This window comes from Impatiens glandulifera, chromosome 2 (genome assembly GCF_907164915.1).
Source record: "Impatiens glandulifera chromosome 2, dImpGla2.1, whole genome shotgun sequence".
Lineage (NCBI taxonomy): Eukaryota > Viridiplantae > Streptophyta > Magnoliopsida > Ericales > Balsaminaceae > Impatiens > Impatiens glandulifera.
Genome location: NC_061863.1, coordinates 61,299,862 through 61,322,036, shown reverse-complemented (window position 1 = coordinate 61,322,036; position 22,175 = coordinate 61,299,862). Strand labels below are relative to the sequence as shown.

Sequence of the window (22,175 nt, the reverse complement as noted above, 5' to 3'; positions counted from 1 at the left end):
TCAATTTTAATAAATAATGTATTATATTTAGCACTAATACACTCAATGAAATCCAACCAAATTTATTTATATTTGTAAACATACATTTGAGTACATAAGCTGAGATTATTTAGAATTCCACTTGAACGGGGAAGATAAAAAAGATTTTTATAATTTGTTAAGAAGAGTTGAAGAGTGTATAAAGATGAAAACAAAACTTTTGTTTTAAACAGAAAAAAAAATTATAATAAAAAATGTTATAATATAAAGATAATATATATGTAAAAATAATATGTCTGGTAAAATATTATCACAATTTATCATATCAATATTATATTATATTAGTTTTTATTAAAGGTCTAATCTAATGTCTATATATATTAGACGTAACTTGTTTAACTTTAAATATAACATTCAATAAAATATTTTTTCTTTATTCTAACATGATATTAGAGTCAAAATTTTGTTCTTGAGTTACAAATTTTAGTTTTTCGCTGCATCTTTAGTCATTATGTATGTATGATAATATATATGTAAGATAATATATTTATTATATTGTGATAATATTTTACAAATATATTATTTTATATATATATTATAAGTATTATTCAAAGTTTACCAAATTATCTAATGGATATCTTTAAATTCTCAATTTCGAATACTAAGAAAATTACAATATGGATTAATCAATTTTGGTGGAAAACTAGAAATGAAACTAAAGTTATAAGTGGGTTAAATAGAAAAACATGTTTAAAACAAAATGTAATGAGAGAATGAGTTTTAAGGATATCCAAAGTGTGAAGAAGGCAATGCTTTGGAAGCAAGCTTGAGATTGATAAACCAACCTGAATCACTTTGGGCCAAAACATTTCTTACAAAAACAAATATGTATGAAGTATCCACAATAGCAAAACCTCAAGCATAAGTTAAAATTCAGTTCAAGAATAACACATTCATTGTACATACTGACGCAACTATTAATAATGATGCAAACACCAATCATATTGCAGTTATTATTAACACAAACAAAGGGGAATTGTTTGCTAGCAAGACAAAAGAAATTAATGGAAAAAAAAAAACGTTATTAACGCTGAAATGAAAACAATCATTGTGATCATCACCGCCAAAGTCCTAAGACTCAATGACGTTCATATTTTGTTTGATTGTCAAGAAAGTATTAATGATATAAATCCTATGAACAATCTCCTATTGGCAAACCAAACTAATCCGACATGATATACATCATTCTCTTCAACAAAATCAGGAATACAGAAATGAATGAAATCTTAGAAAAAAAAATCTCATTGCACATTGAATCGCAAAAAGACATAAAGAACAAAATATGTCAGAAGAATGGACCAAACAAGATCTTGATATATTTAAACTTCTACTCTTGTAAGACATTCAGCAGATACAAAAATAAAGAATAAAACAAACAAATATAAGTCTGAGCACATATAGTAGTCGACAAAATTGTGCAGAAAGTAAACAATATCAGATGAAGTGAGAGATGACTTATCCAAAAAGTAATCAATAAATCACTCAAATTCTCATATGTTGTATTCGTAAATGTTATGAAATATATATCTTTGAAAAATATAATTATTAAAATAAATAAAAAATTTGATGTTATCTCTAAGATTTAATTCTTAAAAAATGAAAGAGATGAGATAATGACAATCATTAAAGCTGAAAGAAGCCCTACATTTATGTTGAATAATTGAAACTGGTCAACCCAATCTCCCCTTGAGGAACCTCTTCTCTTCTCTTCTCTTCTCTCCATCTGCGCTTTCTCTATCTACAATGGAAATGAAGTAAACAATTCCAGTACTAAGATTTCTCACTGCAATCATGGCGGCGGAGACTTCTCGACCCGGTGCATCTGCCGATTCCTATGTCGGCAGCTTGATTAGCTTGACGTCCAAGAGTGAAATGAGATATGAAGGCATCTTGTACAATATCAACACTGATGAATCGAGTATTGGGCTCAGAAATGGTAACGCCTCTACTCCGATTGTTTATCCGATTCTTAATGCACGGTATACATCTGTTTGCCGATTGATTGTTTTCTGTCCAGTTTGTTCGTGGTTGGTGACAACTGACAACGTTGCATTTTATCTATGAGATTGCACTTGTGATAGAAATGATGTGTAACTTGAAAAAGATGCATACGTGATTTGATTGTCAATTGAAGTGAATTTTGCAAAATTGAGTTTCATGTTATTGATAGTTTTGTTGTGTCCGTTCTATATCCCAAATTCTATGTTTTTTATTCTTCTTTCCAAGATTTAACTTGAATACAGGGTGTTTACTGAGACGATTTTTGAGCTGAGAATGTCTTTGGTTAATGAGCCAACAGAGTGAATGCTTTTATCTCATTTGAGTTTTGAGCATTGTTTACATTCTATTGAGATATTTGTGAGTTAGAGCTGACATAGTACATATTACATGAGATATATAGTTTAAGTAGTTTGACATCATTTTAAGCTTTAATAATCTTTTCCCAATGAATATCAAGTGTTGCTTTTATTAAATCCATGGCAGTGAGATCATTTGGGACTGAAGGCCGGAAAAAGGATGGTCCTCAAGTTCCTCCAAGTGACAAAGTGTACGAATATATATTGTTCCGAGGAAGTGATATAAAGGTATGTCGATGGAACATTTTTGAATTATGTGAATTCTACTGCACAGTGTTTAAACTTTCTTTCTTTTATATTTTGTGTGTGGAATTTGCTTTAAATCCAGTGTTTTGAAAAGTATGCTTAACTTGAAGTGTTCCTTGTAGCTTCTAATGAATACACAACTGTTAGATGATGAGGAGCTTATTTGATCCAATGTATTAAAGTTCATGGCTGAAATAATATTTTTTGAAAATTGATGATCTTTTTTGTTGTTTGGCTAAAGTTCATTGAATTTGATCTTCCAAAACAATAAGGATGAAATGTTATAATGTCATTGTGTTTGATCTTCTCTCCTTCAAAGAAACTATACCATGGCTCAGCAATGATTACACTATGAACAGAAATTGCAACCCTTAGTTCATTTTTTAAATTGGAAGGATTGGTGATGCCGAGATTGACTGAAACTGACAAAAGCTTCTTTATTTAGGATTTGAATTTGCATTTATCATATAAGTTCGCTTACATCAAAATTCGTAGTTATCAGAATTGCAGTTATGACCAAGCTCCTTCTACACAGTCTAGTATAATCTATATTTATTTATTTGGAGGTTCGATTCATTTGGCATTTTCTTTTGAAAAATATATTTCTCAATTTATTTAAATGCCAGAAACCCTCGTCATGAAAAATCACACACACATATATAGACGGGTGGAATGGATGAGCGAAAGGTGCCATATATATATATGATTTTTCATTCTTTTGATGCCCCATCCTTGCCTATACAATCTTGTTTCTTGTGGTGATGTCATTTATTTTCATCATGCAGGATCTACAAGTTAAAACTTCTCCACAAGTGCAACCTACCCCAACCATAAATAATGATCCGGCTATTATTCAGGTTGAATGAAATGAACATTTCATTTATTTTTGCAACAAGTTGATGATGGATAGAGAGAATCTATTAATGCTGGTTCTGTTCTTCTCATGCAGTCCCATTATCCTCAGCCAGTATCTACATCTTCTAACATGCTGCCAGTTGTCACTGGGTCCTTGACAGACCTTAATCCTCATACCACACAACTGGGCCAAACAGGTTCAAATTTTCAAGGTGCTTTGCCCTTGTATCAACCTGGAGGAAATCTAGGATCATGGGGGCCTTCACCACCTCCTCCAAGTGCAAGTGGTAATGGTTTAGCTATGCCCATGTACTGGCCAGGATATTATGGTCCCCCTAATGGGCTCCCCCCTCATTTGCACCAACAAGCTTTGTTTCGCCCACCACCTGGACTATCGATGCCTCCTTCCATGCAGCAGCCTGTCCAATATCAGGGTTTTAATGCCTCTTTATCCTCCGGAATCTCCAATTTTCCAGATTATGTCTCTTCCCCGGTTCCACCTATTAATAGTTCCCTCAATTTGGCATCTACATCTTTACCTGCGTCAAATTTGGCATCTACAATGTTACCACCTTCAAATCTAGTATATGCTCCAGCTCCGGTTCCTCCTGTTATCTTGTCTCCTGAAACCTTGCCTAGCTCTAGGCTGCCTACAGCAACCGTAAGTGGAAACATGCCTTCTGTTTCCCTGTCAAGAACATCTAGTCAGGATGTGAATGTTGTTTCATCACTTACCTCTACTAAACCCATATCAAATTCTAGTCCAGCTTTACCCTATCCAACTGTTTCCCATTCCATCTCATCTATTGTGGCAGACAACACAAGTCAATTAGAAAATCCGATTTCAACACCTTCTCTTATAACCCCAGGTCAATTGCTGCAATCTGAATCAGTTGTGGTTCCTTCAGCTCAGACTTCTCAATCAGCATCTCATAAGGATGTGGAAGTAGTTCAGGGATCTTCCTCATCAGCAAAACAGCCTACTCCAGTTTTAAAAGAACCACAATCACCGCCAATTTTGCCACTACCTGAACAAGTTTCACATGCAAGTCAAAAGGTACATTTCTTGTTTTTTGGCAGCACCTACTGAATGAGTGAATGATTTTACTGATAAATATTTTGAATGTCTCCTCTTACTGTCATGTGTTTCTACACTTTTTTGTCTTGTCAAACTATAATTGCAAGGAATCACACCACTCGCATACAATTATTCTCTCAAGTACGGTTCTATATGTTTAGGCTTCTTTTAGTCAACATGCCACTCATATTGTGAAATGTGCCAGTATTGGCAGTTTATTGTGCTGCATTTGTATGTTTTAATTGGATCCCTTGATTTATCATGAGAATGCACCTTGTGACCTTGATTTATTGCCAAAGTTCAAATTGAAAGTGATTTTTTTCGGTTTGGTATAAGATTGTTTTGAATTGTAATGTACTGTTTTGAGTTGGTATAAAAATCATGATCCAAATTATTTTGTCAATCATGATCTGACATGGTCTAGATATTTTTTCTAGATCTTTGTGAGTTTCAGCCAACATAACAAATGTAGGTTTTTCCGGATCATATTGCAGATAGTAAACGTGATAACAAATTGGCTCAATGCTTCTTATTTTTGATTAGGATTAGACTGCAAATTGATTAACATCACTTTCCTCTTGCTTTCAGTTGAATGGAGCTCCTTACCGTGGCCGTGCGAATTATAGAGGGCGTGAAAGAGGGAGAGGATCTTGGGTAATATACAGTATTGATATAGTTTTCATCTCATGTTCTTTGGTTTTCTCTGCTCTTCTTGTTGAGGCATAGATTATTACCTTCTGCATGAAGTTGAAGCTGTTATCTGTTTTAGGATTGTTGAAAAGATAGTGAACTTCTTCTCTTGACTTTTTATGTTGAAACATGTGGTTTTGCAGAGTTCACGTCCGGTTACAAAATTTACAGAGGAATTTGATTTCATGGCAATGAATGAAAAGTTCAATAAAAATGAAGTATGGGGTACTCTTGGAAAACACAATTCTCATCTAAAAGAGGATGGAGATGAAAATGGAAGTGGTGAGGATGATGAACAAGATGAATACTATGCTGCACTTGTGAAACCTGAGGTCAAAGTAAGGGATTTTTAGTGAATAATATCATATAGTTTCTCAATTCATCCTACTATCTATCTCATGCAATTATTGTATTTTTAGCCACTTTACAACAAGGACGACTTCTTTGACTCCATTTCCTCGGGTGCTGTCGGTGGTGAGCAATATAATGGAAGACCAAGATTCTCAGAGCAAATGAAGTTAGACACAGAGGTATGGTTATTATTGTTGGATGTGGAACTTGTTCTCTTGTAAATACTAAAATATCTTATTTATTCCTTTTTCTTATGTTAACAATGCCAGACATTTGGGGATTTTTCTCCATATAGAGGTGGCCGCGGATATGGTCGTGGCCAACGTTCTCATGGTGGTTACTATGGAAGGGGAGGTGGTTATGGCTACAACGGCCGAGGCCGAGGCCCTTCCCGCGGTCGTGGTATGTCAAACCACGCTCTTTAAATAGTGTATGACGCCTCCTCCTTAAGTAATATGGTTTTTATATACATGATTTTAATCTCTTCTCTACTTGAGCGAAGGAGGTTTTCCTAGACTTGTAATTTCTTTTCAAAGAACAATAATAACTTATGATACTATCAACTATAATGATCGTCATCCTGGGTTAGTTTGATTCAGTTTATTATGTGTGTATGGTTGCATAGTGCTTATTTGCATTGCTATTGTTGGCACCTCTATTAGAGGGATACTTTCGAAGACCTATTTGATTGGACAACGGTTTTGGCTCAATTATTGTTGAAAACTTATTCATAGCGTGCTCGTCGCACAAGTCCAACACCTTACATGTTTAGCGGGTGATACCCCGCCTTTTTATTGTGAGATATAGCATTACAAAGGGAAGTATTAGTATTAGGAATAGTAAATAGTGTGATAGAAGAAGCGAAAATTAGATAGATAGATGCATCTGGGTTGGTTTTTACTTGCAGGTAGCAACAAGGACTCTTCTTGGAGGAAGGGAAGGCCTTCTTCCATGGAGCAAAGCCATGTTATCCAAGAAGAGCACATCACCTTTCTCCCACTTGAACTGAATGCTCTCTTCCTCAATGATCTCTCCGCACCTCTTTACCACTTCATCGGCTATGAGTGTCCCGTCTGCCATTGTTGCAGAGCTCAGCTCTTTCCCATGCATTCCAACCACAGTATTAAACCACATCTTCCTCCCTTTCCTACCCTCAAACACTCTCGTCAGTTGTCGTGGCACCAATATCGTCTTCACCCCACCGTCTGGGAGCCATTCCATGTCCATCCCCAGAGCTTTTGCCCTGTAAATCCAAAATCAGTAAGGGGTTTCCAAAAGGGATGTATATGCTTGGAAACAATGTGAATTTGAGACTACGAACCTTCTTTCGGCTTCTTGACGGTCGGAGGTTTGAAATGCATCTTCCCAACCCCTGCCTCTCATGGAACCAGTGTTGTTCTTGCTGAGAGCAGTGAAAGTGTACATGAGACCTTTCTCTTCCATTTCCTTTACAGCTTCTGGAAACTCTTCGATCATCCTCTCTGCTACCTTGAAGCTTGGCACAAATGGTGTTTCTCCGCCTTCTGGTGGTGGAACCTCACAGAATAGTATCACTTTCTTGGGATGTTCTTTTATCTATGGGGCTCATTAAAGAAAAGGATTCAAATCATTGAAGGGTCATTGGGTAAAACGAGAAAGAAAGAACTCACCAAAACCATCTCATGGTGGTAGTAAATAAATTCAGATAGAGGACCCTCGTTGGCTGTCCAAATCCGCTTGTAAATATGAGTGCGTGGTGCAGGGCCGACATAACGGATGTCTTCCCAACCGCAAACATCAACGATATCATTGAACTCCTCCGCATTCCTCACATCGAATCCCCGAAGGAGAACCGCGCTGTTCTTTATGATCATCTGCTCGAACCATTCCTTGTTCTCTTTAAGAGCCGATACAAGAGATTTAACTTCCCTTTCTTCGATTCCCCGTGGATTCAGTACCAGCGGGATTGTCTCTCCATCAACCAATTTCTCTCCCTCGCATTTACCCACCTTGAACTCCTTGCAATTGTACTCCATCTTGATCTTAAATTAGATTGTGTGTCACACTTTAGCAGTTACAATTAATTTATATAGTGGGTGGGAATTGATCTTCTTCAGAAATGGAATCAGTGTAAAATATTGTTAACTGGCAAAGAAAGATACTTACTGTTGTCGTTATGTGTGAGTATTTGGAAAATGTTAAAATTACATTTTGGAAATGGTGTAATACATAGTTTTCTTAGTCTGTGGGGTATAACTTGATTTGGATGGATGCATTATGTTTCTTATGATAATCCATCCGTCTTTCCACTTTGGGGGCGATGGATTTAATGTATTTTTTAGTATAACAACTCACAACCACTATTTTTTTTATTCTTTTTCTTATGACCATTTTTTGGGTTATCTTTGTTAATCACTATTTAGTGTTTAAAAATATCATAGCAAATAAAAAATGTTTATTTAAGTAACAATGGTAATTGTCCACAATGTTGCCAAACAAGGTATCGAAACAAGACCTAACAAGTTAGTGAGGTCGCCATGTCAAGAAAAGTATCTTACAAACTATTTTTACATCCAAATCATGCAAAATGTTATCCCTAATATTGTACTTTTAAAAGCCCTAATGCTGCTGTAAGGTTGGGTTGTGGCCGGTAGTTTGCACAATATGTTAAAAAGCTTACAAATAAATTTTCATTTTGGCAACAATGCAAGAACAATGTACAGTAGGCGGTGTAACAACTAAACTATTTCTACTCACAAGGCTAAAAAGCATTCAAAGGTACAAAAATCGAGTATAGATCTCAAAGGGCCTCTTTAAGATTGAATGTTCTAACGATGTCTCTAGCATGGTTGTATTCATTGAGCTCCACCAGCATCTTCTTTAGCTTTCGTGCAAGTCCAATCGTCCCACTCTCACTTATAGGTCTCTTTTCCAGTTTTTTCCCCAGTGTCAACAAGTAATCCACAAAAGGTTGCAACTTTGGGCTGCAAATATACATCATAAAAAAGTTCAGCATAGTGTTTTGATTTCAAGCAATCAGAAAGGATGAATGAATATTCTCATCACTTAACCCAAATAAACCTACATCAAACAAGCTCTTAAAGAGTGCAACAAATTTAAGAAAAGGTAACAAGATTTGATAGATTTGATTATTCACAAGGCATTGCAAAACACAGAAGTTGGCTAATGCCTAGAAAGATTTTTTGAAATGTGCATATATATGCCAACTGAGAAGATATTGTACTAAGATGACAGTACCTGCATTGCCCAGTTACTTGTGGACCTGTCCAGACACCATGTAATGAAGCAACGACCCTCTCTGTTCGTGTGATCGCATCATGCAAATTGGATTGGATGCTTCGAAGATGAGGAAGAATTTTATAATTGAGAAGTTCGTCAAGAGCAAGCTTTTCAAGTACAGGCAATGCAATAATCTTATTCCACATGCATATGTTCCTCATTAGCCGAACTGACATGCCAAACTTATGTGCTGCCAATCGGGCTGCATTTGGCACAGCCTGCATTACAACCGGACTCCAAGTTGGGACCTACAAATGAATAATTGATGGGAAAAAAGTTATAACACTACAAAACTGATTACCTTAAGATGCAAATTATTCAGCTACCAACAAACAGATTTTTATGCTCAAATATTAAGACCTTTCACAAGAAATTGAAACAAACGAAAAACGCTTGACTAGTACAAAATAAATTGCCTAAAAAAATGCAAGATGCGTTAAGAAGGAAATTTTGTTCCATCTTAATTGAGAATCTAATTTTTATAGAATATATAAAGAGGGATTATTAAAAAAAATAGTAAACATGCCACTTTAAAATTTCCCCTAATTGAACTCTACATTGTTAATCGAAATTGAGCATATATGTATGCGGATTTTTTTAGATAATTTATTGACTAAAATGAACTTTCCAAATAATCATGATATAAGAGAAACAGATCATTTGTTACCATGAGCTTAGAAACACCATCAGCTAAACGCTCACGGAGGTCAGCTACTAACTCGAGGAGAGCTTCACTTGAAGCAGGAACATATCTTAAAACCATATCTGCAGCCAAGACAGCATTCTTCGTCTCCCTAGTACTCAGCATATCCCAGCAATGAGCTATCTCATGATGCAAAATGGGAATTGCAACTTTTTCCACAAGTTGGGGGACAAGATTCGCATCAGCATCATCAGGACTGATGTTATCTTCATCCTCAACGCCATAATTATAGAGCAAGGAATGCCTGAAAGTAAAATAAATGGATATCAGAAGCATGATTCTCTGATGTAAATAGGATCACTGATTCCCTAACGTGACGTTTCCACATACATAAACAATTTTTTGTTTCTAACTCTAACCAAATTAAGCATACCAGTTCATGCTGATAAAGTCTACATCTTCGTGAAGCGGGTCCCACTTTAAGAGCTCCAACCTTACAAATGGAGAGAATATGGATGGTGCAGATAGGGACATGTAAGCATCACGGTAACATGATGGATATTTCTTTTTCCATGTCTCAAGCCTTTCTATTACTGATGAAAGTTCAGAGTATTCTTCAGCTGTATCACTGAAAACCTGTTCAGCAGTGTGAAGCAGCATTTCGCGGTTGGATTGATATGCGGCGGTCTCACTATCACTCTCATCTGTGCTCGACTCTCCTTCTACGTGCTTATTGGAGCCATCGACATCCATAGATGTTTTCCTCTTGCTATCAGCTCGAGCTCTCCTGCGTTCTCTTGCCTCTGCCCTCCTTTCCTTATCCATTCTCTTTTGCAGGTTCATGTCTCTACCTAATTCATCTAGTTTTTGAGGTAGATTCTTTTGTTCTTTCATAGCAGTAGAAGCTTCCTGTGCAGCACTAATGGCCTTCTCAATACCACCATTTCCTTTCAAGATGGACATGGCTGCATTAACAGCAGCTTCAACTTCCACCATTTCTTCTTCATTATCAGCAGATCTTCTTTCCAAGATACTTGTTGCACGTTCTTCATGAAGCTTCTGCAGTTGTTCTTCAAATTCCTCAATGAATGGAGCCTTGTGCTGAGAGAAAATGAAAGAAAAAACAGAAATTCATTTGTAAGAGGCATCAGCCTTGCTCAGGGGACAATAGAAAGCACATAAGCAAGAAGAACCAGTCATATCAGAACACCACTATGAGCTCAGTTTGTTTGGTTAGGAATCAAGCAGACAACAAAAACTAAATTGAGATCTTCTCAAAATGAGGTTTAATGAAATTGTTCCATCCTTTCAAGAAAAAACAAAAACTGAATTGACATTGTTGAAAGCAATGTCTTAACATCCTCCCTTTATAAAATGTACACATAATTTAACACTTGTTGATTAAGTAACAAACAGATATACTAAATAATCCCATATAATACATCTAACTAGGGCTGTATATTTGCTTCTACTTCATTTGAGCATATATCATTAACAAACATCCTAAGGCTATGTTTGGATAGTATAATTGGAATAATAATTAAAATTACAATTCCAAATAAAAAGTTTGAAATTGAATTAAAATTCAAATTTCATGCTTAAAAAAATCACATATACAATTCAAAAGTGAGAATAATGGAATTGAAACTTAACAAATCATATATATTCAATTCCATTGGATTTAGAATTTCAATTCCAGATCCTTGTAGTATCAAACAACAAAGGATTTGGAATTGGAGTCCCAGTTCACATTTTAATTCCAATTGCACTCTAACAAAACATAGCCTAATAGATTTGCATATATAAAAGTTTAAAACAATAACATACGTCTTAAGAGGAACAATTAGACCAAGTTGTTAAGGATTATTATTCTAATATCTAAACAGTAAAATAATGGTTTGATTTTGCAGAAACCAGACAGCCAACTCTATCAAAAAAATCTTGATCAACAAGAATAAAGGAGAAAATAATAAAATGTTCATGTTCACATCTATAACATCCCCAACTAAAACAACATCAATGAAGAATGAAATATAAGCCCTTATACATGGGCATTAACCAAAAAGCAGTCTATTAAGAACAAATTCCATTGGAAGACACATTTAACAAGGTTCCCATAGTTACCCACCAAATATAAAGGAGAAACACTAAAAGGAAAGATACATACATGTCATAGGAGTTCCCCACATGCTATTGAGAAATTAGTCAAGATTCAATCATATCAATAACACAAAGCAATATAAGACAAATAGTTAAGATTTATCCATACCTGTAAAAAAGAACATATAATAGAAACGTAGTCGCAAAGCTTTTGCATAAAGACGAACTTCTGATCCGCAGCAAATAGGGACTTTTCAAGAGCAGTGATATTCAACAGTGAAGTCGTTAAATTTTCATCAGTTCTTGTCAATGTTGCAATGGTTCTGGCATGAGAATCCTGAAATGTCGTGTGAATTCATAACATAAAGGAAAATTCAGTTTCTAGATTAATACTCAATAAACAGATTTCAGAACAGAGGAATAAAAGGTCCAAAGACATTTAGACATATGGCCCACATGAGATTCAACCCAATTATGAAGAAAAAATTGTAAAATGGCACATTTAAATAGAGTGAATTGAATACAATGCTTCAGTCAGATACTTGGAAAGCTTAGAAAAGATTGCTACCTAAACCCAATCAAGTAATTTTATGTTCACCTAGTTTTCTGACACTAAAGTCCAAAAGTATAATATTGGATTATTTATGAAGTGACCAAAGATGTGCACAATTGTAAGGTAGTGCATAAAGGAAAATGTGGAAAGAATGAGATTTTTAAACCATCTCCTCGAAGATTCCTAAATAATCACAATGAGCTTGGGTGGATATTGTAAATTACAATTCCTTTGAAATAAAGAATCAACATAATAACCATCCTCGGTGTTAGATTGGCGGATAGGGTGTCTTTTAAGCACAAGGTCTCAGTTCGACCCTTACCATTCAAAAAAGAAAGAAAAAACGATATCATAATCATATACTGAACGTCTAGCAAGGCTTTTAAGGTTGCTCACTGCAATCCTAATATATTTTGATGCTCAAACATTTCAGAATTCACAAGAAATCCAGGAAAAGAAAGAGCGAAAAGGATAATTGATATTCATCTTGCATGAGAACATGTGTGTCCCCAAAGCTACAACTTTCCAAATTTATCATATAATAAGATACCATAAACGCGTATATATTGCAGATAAAACGCACCTTAAACCTTCTCAAATTATCATTCAAAGCCTTCTTAGCAAGCTCAGCCTGCTGGGATATTGACATTGTATCCAGACCCGACATTCCTCCAACGTTAGGAACAGTTGACGTAGAAGACATGGAAGAATATAGAGTTGCTTGAGAAGGATATGCATATTGTTGTTGCTGCACACTCTGAACTTCAGACACACTTGGACTCGTCACTCTTCCAGACCCATCATCCATTCGCTTCGCCCCTACTGCTTTTCTAAACTGTTCCTCTTCCCAAATCTTATCCTCTTCATCTTCATCTATAACATCTTCATCAACTTCATTATCCTTCTTGAACCTTCCCATACTAGCCAACACATCAACATCCTCGAACACACCCTTCTTGCCTTTATCCGCATTATCCCCAATGAATCCAATCCTGCCTCGAAACTCAGGCTCTTCGTCACTCAATCCCTCTGCCTCCCCATGATTACTACCCGCATCTAACGCTATATAATCCGGAAGTGCAGTCCGCGATGTCCGGAGCCGTTCCCTTTTTGCTCGAATTGCATCTATAGTTGCTTGATCGGGAAATGAAGATCCAGGCGAGTCCTTCAATTTGGTAATCCCAATCGAGGCCAACCTAGTCGCTGCATCGTCTTTCTCTCTCCTGAACAACCTATCTCCACCATCGGTTTTTCCTTCATCGTCATCCAATTCGTCAATCTCCTTCAATGTATTGGCAATTGGATCGGATTGGGAAAAAGATTTGAGAAGGCCTTTCAAAACGATGACAGGTTCGGATGCAGGGGTCTTAGCGGCTAGAGAATGAGAGGGACGAGAACTGGCTAGGGTTTTGGTGTTCTTCTGAAGCTCAAGGAGAGCTTCTTTTGTGTAAGCTCCAGCCTGAGGCTGTACGTTGGAAGAAAAAGATGCCGGTCCATGAGAGAGACGATCCCTTGATGCGGTGTGTTTGTGAGAAGAAGATTTAGTCTGCCGAGAAATTGACGATGATTTGGACGAAGAAGGACGAGGAGGAACGGGAGATTCAGTGTCTTCATCGTCTGCAAAACTGAGTAGCTTCTTAGGAGCTGGCTGACTGGGTTTCTTTGGCTTACTGGACGCAGCCGCCGCGACGGAGACCTTTGGCGTCGTTTTTGTAGTGGTTGAAGGAGGGACGGTGCCGTTAGCTTCGCCGTCATCGTCTTCATCATCACCGGCGCGGCGGCGGAAGTTTCGATTTCTACTGCTCATGTCTGGTTCTATGGCGATTGTCCGTAAAATTGTAAAAGAAGAGGGAATCGGTTTCCTTAACTAATAAAGGAGGGCCCAATTATTAAGCATGGAATTCAACATTAAGGCCCATATACAACTCGTAGACTCCACTTTATCTAAATGGGCCTCAAATTCAGGAAGAAAACAACAAATAAGTATCAAATTATGGTTTGCAAAGGTCCAAACCTACCAATCTACTAATATTGGGAGAATTTTGGAAGATATTTTTGTAGGGACACTTTAATTTAAAGGTTATCTTTTAATTTTGAGTGAGTTTCATTCAAATTGCAAACAAGTTGCAATTGCTTATTAAATTGTTTGAGTGATTTTAAACAATGATCTCATATAACAAGTTAAGCTACTTAGGACACCCTACCTAGATAAAATAAATAAACTGCCAGAGTTATGAATCTCGGCTTGTAAGAAGCTTGTTTGAGCTCCTTCATTTTTATTAACGAGCTCAACTCAAGAACATTTAAAAGCTTAAAATTTAAAACAAATGCTCGTTTATGGACTCACGAACATATTCGTTTAGAAGCTCGTTTAAATGTAACTTATAAATCATTATATTAAATCATACTTTTATTTCGTTTAGGAGCTCGATTAAACTTTAAACTAGCTTTATTTCATTTTGTTTTGCAAGTAAAACTTAAATTAGGCCCAACCAAAATATTAAGAAAAGTATTTTATTAACTAGGGAAGTATGGAGGGTTGCTACAAGGACACCACTAGCCCGTGTGAAACGATTCTTATCTTCGTCCATAAAGGATCAATACTAAGGGAAGAGCCGAAGATTGGAGGACCAAATCTTCCCAGAAGAAGTTGCTCGTGAGGAGCCCTAGTTAGAGACGAGAATCGAGTGTTGCATTTGTTTAGACTATTTAAGTTGGAAGAGGGATGCAAAATCAAAGGAAAAATCGTAAGAAAAAATCACATCGCGATATCCGGTGTGTATGTGAGATATGAAAATACAACGCATTTACTTTAGTTAATTTGGGCTTTTATGTTATTCTAATTTATATCACAATAATCATAATAGTTTTTTTTATTACGATTCCTGAAATATAATAGCTCGTCAATGTACTTTCTAAATGTGTTTTGTAGGAGTTGGTCGTGAGCCCAACTTAATACATATGAGCTCGAGCTCTATTTTAAAAAATTGGACCGAACTTGAGCCAAGTAAGTCCAAATAGCTCACCATCCTTGTCACCACCTAATTAAAATACTGCAACATCTCCATTTGACATTTTTCCAAATGAATTATATATATAAGATGATGGATGCTTCTGATCAATAGAACAAGAAGAGGTAAAAAACGAAAAGAGAGCACCAACCTTTCTTTCTATACATTTACGTGGATCAAAAATAAATGATCAATTATGAAAACTATTTATCAAATTATATGTGCTGCACATGAAAATGGACCATCTTATAGTAATAGTAGTGGACTCTCCAAATAGCTAATTAGGGTAAAAAACATCTTATCTTACCCCGGGTGGGATTTACCAAACTATTGTAACAGCAAAAGATTGGGTTGCGGCTATTTTGCTATGTGAAAGATTACTACAAAAGTATATATATCTCATTAAATCAATTAATTAAAAAATCAAATAATATTTATTATAATATTATTATTTTTAACTAATAGAAATTTCAAAAATCTATCAACAAACAGTTAGGTTTTTATAATAAAAAAAACCAAATTTAATATAAAAAAAATATTCTTTTTTTAAATTATTTAATTACCCTTAAATAATAGTACAATAAATTAATAATAAAATTATACAATATATAAATAATAGAGTATTTTATATATTTAAAACGATGATTTGATGATAAAAATAAAATAAATTGGAATTTTGAGGTTTTGGGCAAAAAAAACCAAAAAAAACAAACCATATAGAACGAGCTCTAAAAGATCTCGTTTGATTGATGTGAATTTTGTATTTTTTTTTTTTAATTTACTTATATTTTATAGATTTTTTTTATCCAATGAAATATTAAAATATTCTTATTTTATCTTTACAAAATTTAAATTTATAAATTAAAAAATAAGTAGCATAACTATTTTATTTTTTACATATAAAAAAAACCCTCAAATAACCGATATAAAGTAGCTCTAATGTGAAATAGAATGTATGAAAATGAAAATATAAAGAAAATAAAAATGTAATTTTGGTAGTAGGACAGCTGATGGTGACGGCGCACGTGGGGAGGATAAGGTTGTCCACTTTCAATTCAACCCTCCATAGCTGCTTGCTTACGTGGCCGACAACAGAATATAGGATTAGAGCATCCCATCCTTGTACCCATACATAGGTACAAATATGTGCCACATCAGCAGCCACATCACAAATAAATTATACCTCTCAATTTATACCTCTATTCCACAACCATCTCAAGTACAATTGTGGTCCCACCATCCACATCAACTAATTCATACAATATTTTTTAATTCAATAATTCAAGTAATCTTGTTTTATTTTTTATTATATTAATTTGTTTAAATTAATAAAACTAATATTTATAAATTATATTAAAAAATTAAAAAAAATCAATAATTTTTAAAAATAATTTAGGAAATTATCATCACAATAATACTTGAAAAAAATAGACTACTAAATCATATTTTGTTAAATAAAAAATTAAATAAAACGGTTTATTTTTTAAAAATTTTAAATGTTTATTTTTTTTATATAAAAAAGTGGGGTGGGGACCACTTTTTTTTGACTTTTTCTCATTTGTACCCAGTAGCAAAACTTTGCTACTCAATTTTCTCTCTCCTAATTTGTACCCAACTCTCCATTAGTGTACCCAGGTACAAATTTTGTCCACATCAGATTTGTACCTACCGATGGGGATGCTCTTAGAGAGAAATTCACCTCCCCTCCCCTCCCCCCTAGACAATACTACCCCTCTATTTCTTCAATTCTTTTTATTTTAATCATCTATTAAATAAATATGTAACAAATATATCGCATAACTTGCTTCCAAATTAGTTTAGACTTTAAAATTGAAATTATTCAAATATCAACATAATCGATAATCTCTTAATCTCTATGTAACATAAGTTGTGTCTTGTTCCCTAACTTTTTTTTATTTTATAATTTTTTGTATTAAAGTATATCAAACAAAATTATATTTATTAAATAAATAGTTATAGTAAATATGTATATTATCAAATCAGGAACACCGTGTCTATACAATAAAAATAAAAATCATAATTGTTTTTGTCCCATGTGATATTGTATTTTTTTTTTGTAAGATTGGTCCCTCGTGCTTATCTGCACTCCATCTAATTCATTGACAGTTCACCATCATAGTATGTTTGACCCAATTTCAGCCATACATAACACCAATAATTCATCCGACTCTTAATTTACTACTTTCTAAATAGTAACAAATTAATTATTTTTTTGTAATATTTATATAATTTACAAAATCAATTATTTCTGGTTTTAAAGTTGATAATGCTGCTAGTCACTTCAGGACTAATCTAGCTAGATCACAAAAAATATTCTAAATTTGTACAATTTGATAAATGACCTTTAATTTGTTTTATGTTCTCTTTAATAATTGACTTAGGCTAGCTAAGCATGCATGTAGTGACAGTGAGTGAATTGGTAAAATAAATGATGGATTCACAACTTCCAACCAAAACACCATTTAGGGCTTTTAATTTCTAATCTATGCCTTTTTTGGTATAATTATTTTAAAAAAAACTTAATATCATCTCATCAAATATATCACTCAATTTATCCAATAAAATATAATATTCTATTATTTTTATACTCAGAAAAATCAACATTTAAAAAATTTCTATTGATTAAATAAATAATTGATTTATTCAAATAAATTCAATCCCAACTACTCCTAGTGTGGGTCTAGTAAAATCTTATAACTTGAAGTTCTAAGATATTATAGTGTGTATTTATTTTATTCTGGTCTCGATCCAAACTAAAAATAACTAAAACACAATTAAAACATTTTTTTTAAATGTAAAGTTTTACTCTGTTGAGGAAACTAACTAACTTACTCCCACATAAATAACCTCATTTGAATTTATCTCAGTGTTCAATTAGTGTCCATGTTAAAATAATTTTGTCTCAGAAAATATTGATAATTAAAAAGAAATATGATGGGATAGATGAATTTTAGTAAAAATTCAAAATAATTTTCAAAATAGGTCCAAAAATGTAATAATTGGTGAAGCAAACAAAAATTGTAAACGCGTACGCATGGCCTTATCCAATTATTGGTTAGGAATCGCCACCGGCTACTACGAGCCAAAGAAAAAAATAAAAAATAAAAATAAAATAATTGATGAAGGGTAGCTAAACATTGGAGTATCCCCAAATCGGCAGACTGGCAGTGCCTGCCAGCCAGCGGGGCTCCCTTCAGGCTCAGGGCCTTGACCAGCAACATTTATTACTAATTCATCAGTCAAATAATGGACTCAAAATTTACCAACATTTTATTTTATTTATATATAAAATTCAAAATACCTGGATTGAATTGTAGTAATAATTGAAGTGAATCAATTAACACTATGAGTTAGTTGAGGTGTGCCATAAAAATTTATATTACAATTAAATTATTGCTCAACTAAACTACAGGAGAAGGAGGAGAAGATCTTTCTGATCAATTATTTGAGTTTTTTTTTATTTTATTTAAATATTAATAAAAAAAAATAAGATTATTTTAATAGTTAAAAAGATAGTAATTATTTGAATAAGATTTTTATTTTCCCAAGCTTGAGAGACATAAAATGCCTTTTTCTTAATTATCAATAATCTTAATTAATTATGATAATTACGAGGTTACCTCTTCGGCAAAGCAAATGACTAGTCAAAACGTTATAAGGACAAAAAGTGACAATGTTAATTGCTTATTACCAAAGCTAGCTAGCTAGCATCTAATTATAAATTATTTAATTAATTAGCTTATTGCATATATAATAAGCTAATTAAATAATTAGCCAAATTAAATAAGGTATATATGGTACTGTGAGTCTCGTGACCTCGTAACTATCTAAGATTCCTTCATTCTATTCTAGTCAGAGCCAACATTAGTATTATTATAAAGACTTTATTCAATTATTTTAAAATTAAATTAATATTATTATTATTTAAAGTATTATTATAAAGATAATAAAAAAAAACTTAGAATTAAAAAGAAAAAATATGTTAGGCGGTCCACAATATCTTTCTTCAAAATTCATTAGCATAAATGGAAGTTAAAATTTATTATTTTTCTGAATATTTATAAGGAATGTATGTGTAAACAAAACTTTAAATAAAATATATATTTTTTTATCTATTCTTATGAAAGAAATGGTAAAATATAATAAAAATCTAAATTAATTAGGGAGATATAATAATGAATTATTAACTTTCTATAAAATTTGATATATAAATTAATTAATGAAATACAATGACTAGCTAGCTATTTATTATTTTGATGCATATATATTATTAATGGAGACAAAAAGAGGTTCTAGCTGCTAATTAGACAAAAGGCTATATATATATAAGTTGAGCTAGTACTAACAAATTAATATTAATAATCCCGCCCTAAAAATAGACAAATACTACAAAATAATCTGCAAAAACTTTTAACGTTTTCTCTAGTAATAATTATTGCACTATATAGATAAGCAGCGTACTTCATGAGTCAGGAAAAAGGGGTTATGTAATTGTAACAATTAATTATTCAACAATGTACTCAGTCAAACCTTTATCTTGTACAATTAATTCTAGACTCCTTTTTCTTTTTTAACTTTCTCTCTATTTGTTTCTTGGGTTTTTATTCAAAACTAAATTGTGATTAAAAAATAATATATTTTATACAATGGTAAATGACATTTAATTACCCGTTTACTATGTTAAAAAACGTCCAATCCAAAACCAAATTTCATCTACCGACAGTCACAAACTCACAATCTATAATTATAACGTCATGCCAGCTACAACTAAATTGAGTTGCTGAGTTAATGATTTGATTTTGCTTATACATAGATATGATTTATTGGGTTTAATATTGCATAAACACATAATTTGTTTGACAAGATGCTAACATATCAACAAAAGACATTACACTAACTTCAGATCTAAATGGGAATCGAATCCTTGACTACTTTAGTGAGTTTTTAAAGTTGATCATAATTAATAACACATCCTGAATTGATGATCTTTTAACAATAAAATACCTTATAATTGGTGATTATAATTGAATGATGATATATTAAGGACCCAACTCAATTTTAAGATGTAATTAAATATTGAATAATTTTTTACTAACTACTTGATAAACAGAGATAGGTAGATAGATAAAATATAATAAAGATTCAAGGGTATAATTATATTATTACAAGGATTCTTCTTAGTTAGATTTAACAGTTTTCAGCATATGCTCCTTTGGTTTGGTTTGGTTTGGTTTGGTTTTGAACATGGGATGATAGTGAACGCAACTCCGAATATGGGGCTGGCGAGGCTGAGGCCTTAGTGGTGACAGGCGGGACTCAGCCGGTTGGGGCCAGATCTGAAAGATGGGTGGCCGGCGCGGGCGCAGGGGTGATGGAATTAGCTAGGGTTAGAGGTGAATTGGCTAGTCATGCCAGCAGAGGAGCATGACTACACATCTCTTAATGATGTAAAGTCTGGCCCTTTGCTCTCTAAGTGCCCCTCCAAGACCTCTGCTTGAAATCCTCCCCCTCTTCTTGTTGTTGTTGCTGCTGCTGCCGCTCATCTTCATCATCATATGATATCTCAGCTGTCTGAGAGAGAGAGAAAGAGAGAATGGTTTTGAATGAATGGTGTGGTATGGAATTTGTTGGATTAATATTTTGCTAGTTTGAAAGAGAGGGGAAGTCTTATATAGAGAGCTTGAGGCCTGTGTGGTCCTTTATTTGGGCCATCCAACTGTGTGCTCGTCTCTTTCTCTCTCACACACAGTTAGCTGCAGAGTCTATTCCCACTTGCAATTAATTGTTTATTAGAAACTTATAATGTTAGAAATTCTTAGGAAACTACCTTAATGGGGGTATTCATTTCAATAATAATATGATTATAAGAAAATAGAATTATTATAGGATGATTGGATACTTTTGTTTATATACCTTACAAATAAGATTTTGTCCATCAAATACAGTTAAACCTTAATAAATAAAAATTTATTAAAATTGGAAAATAAAAAGTGAACACAAAAGTTATTAGATCCAAAGATATCTAATATTTGAGTCAATATTCTAGCATGGTAAGTATTGGATTTTTAATAAAAATACATTATAAATGGTAAGATGCAATGCTAATTTTGAGGTTAATTGTTTTATTACACTTAATAAATCCTGATATTTTTAGTATTAAAGGACAGTAGTAAAAAGTGTTCGATGATTTTGGTCCATCCACTTTTTGATATAATTCTTATTTAAAATGTGAAATTCAATCGTATTTGTATGAAATTAAAGATTATTAAAAAAAAATAAAATCAGATAAATTATATATACATTAATTATTAAATTAATTATATATGTTTAAATATATGTTTTATTATTATAATAATTATAATAATAATTATTTAATAATATATATCTTTTTCTTTCTCACATGATAAATTTAACTTTATATGCCTCTTCCTTTTATTTTTAATCAAAATAATATTATATTATTTTTAAAAATGATTAATTAATTATAATTACATTTAGATAATACATAATAAATAAAATATTAACAAAATAAAAAAAATGTATGTATTAAAGATTTTGCCAACTTAGTTATTAACTAGAACAAGGAGAGAAAATTATATATTATTTTGATTTTATAATTGTTAAGAGAATTAGTAGGAGGCATATTTTATAATTGTTAAAAAATATTAATAGAATGAGTTTTTAACTATTTTTTTATTTTAATGTATAAATATTAAATATGAAGATAGAAGGTATGCAAATTATTTGTTTTAATGATTATTAATAAAATAGTTAAGTGTTTTAAGAGAAAAAATATACATAGAATAAATGAAAAAAAAATGTTAATGAATTATATAAATAAATAAAAATATTGAGAGAATGTATAAAATAAAAAATTATTAATGAATTATATGTTCAAATAGTGATTTTTATTGGAGTTAATTGAAATTTTAGATATCTTTTTTCACCTCAC

General features: G+C 32.9%; 4 protein-coding genes across 4 annotated transcripts; 1 reads left to right on the top strand and 3 right to left on the bottom strand.

Annotated features, from left to right (window-relative positions):
- Nucleotides 1-1,707: 1,707 nt before the first annotated feature.
- Nucleotides 1,708-6,214, top strand: LOC124926420 (protein decapping 5-like). The gene is made up of 8 exons (XM_047466643.1): nt 1,708-1,975; nt 2,524-2,624; nt 3,428-3,499; nt 3,592-4,554; nt 5,164-5,229; nt 5,409-5,603; nt 5,685-5,795; nt 5,886-6,214. The coding sequence occupies exons 1-8, from the start codon at nt 1,831-1,833 to the stop codon at nt 6,039-6,041; spliced, it is 1,809 nt and encodes a 602-aa protein (XP_047322599.1). The 5' UTR covers nt 1,708-1,830; the 3' UTR covers nt 6,042-6,214.
- A 176-nt stretch (nt 6,215-6,390) lies between these two features.
- LOC124926421 (clavaminate synthase-like protein At3g21360) lies at nt 6,391-7,631 on the bottom strand. Its single transcript, XM_047466644.1, has 3 exons — nt 7,266-7,631; nt 6,938-7,191; nt 6,391-6,859 (listed from the first exon to the last, which is right to left on the bottom strand). The coding sequence occupies exons 1-3, from the start codon at nt 7,629-7,631 to the stop codon at nt 6,514-6,516; spliced, it is 966 nt and encodes a 321-aa protein (XP_047322600.1). The 3' UTR covers nt 6,391-6,513.
- A 635-nt stretch (nt 7,632-8,266) lies between these two features.
- Nucleotides 8,267-14,020, bottom strand: LOC124925531 (transcriptional repressor ILP1). The gene is made up of 6 exons (XM_047465566.1): nt 12,775-14,020; nt 11,808-11,975; nt 9,972-10,639; nt 9,563-9,842; nt 8,854-9,143; nt 8,267-8,579 (listed from the first exon to the last, which is right to left on the bottom strand). The coding sequence occupies exons 1-6, from the start codon at nt 13,996-13,998 to the stop codon at nt 8,396-8,398; spliced, it is 2,814 nt and encodes a 937-aa protein (XP_047321522.1). The 5' UTR covers nt 13,999-14,020; the 3' UTR covers nt 8,267-8,395.
- Nucleotides 14,021-20,344: 6,324 nt separating this feature from the next.
- Nucleotides 20,345-20,875, bottom strand: LOC124927884 (small polypeptide DEVIL 6-like). Its single transcript, XM_047468378.1, has one exon. The coding sequence runs from the start codon at nt 20,776-20,778 to the stop codon at nt 20,626-20,628; it is 153 nt and encodes a 50-aa protein (XP_047324334.1). The 5' UTR covers nt 20,779-20,875; the 3' UTR covers nt 20,345-20,625.
- Nucleotides 20,876-22,175: the final 1,300 nt, after the last annotated feature.

Excerpts from the sequence above, each read along its gene's own strand:
- LOC124926420 (XM_047466643.1), top strand. The coding sequence starts at position 1,831 with ATGGCGGCGGAGACTTCTCGACCCGGTGCATCTGCCGATTCCTATGTC. Across the intron at positions 1,976-2,523 it reads GAGTATTGGGCTCAGAAATG|TGAGATCATTTGGGACTGAA; the intron begins GTAACGCCTCTA and ends AATCCATGGCAG. Across the intron at positions 3,500-3,591 it reads ATGATCCGGCTATTATTCAG|TCCCATTATCCTCAGCCAGT; the intron begins GTTGAATGAAAT and ends CTTCTCATGCAG.
- LOC124926421 (XM_047466644.1), bottom strand. The coding sequence starts at position 7,631 with ATGGAGTACAATTGCAAGGAGTTCAAGGTGGGTAAATGCGAGGGAGAG. Across the intron at positions 7,192-7,265 it reads ACCACCATGAGATGGTTTTG|ATAAAAGAACATCCCAAGAA; the intron begins GTGAGTTCTTTC and ends TGAGCCCCATAG. Across the intron at positions 6,860-6,937 it reads CGTCAAGAAGCCGAAAGAAG|GGCAAAAGCTCTGGGGATGG; the intron begins GTTCGTAGTCTC and ends TTGGATTTACAG.
- LOC124925531 (XM_047465566.1), bottom strand. The coding sequence starts at position 13,998 with ATGAGCAGTAGAAATCGAAACTTCCGCCGCCGCGCCGGTGATGATGAA. Across the intron at positions 10,640-11,807 it reads TTATATGTTCTTTTTTACAG|CACAAGGCTCCATTCATTGA; the intron begins GTATGGATAAAT and ends ATTTTCTCTCAG. Across the intron at positions 9,144-9,562 it reads ATGGTGTTTCTAAGCTCATG|GTCCCAACTTGGAGTCCGGT; the intron begins GTAACAAATGAT and ends ATTCATTTGTAG.
- LOC124927884 (XM_047468378.1), bottom strand. The coding sequence starts at position 20,778 with ATGATGATGAAGATGAGCGGCAGCAGCAGCAACAACAACAAGAAGAGG.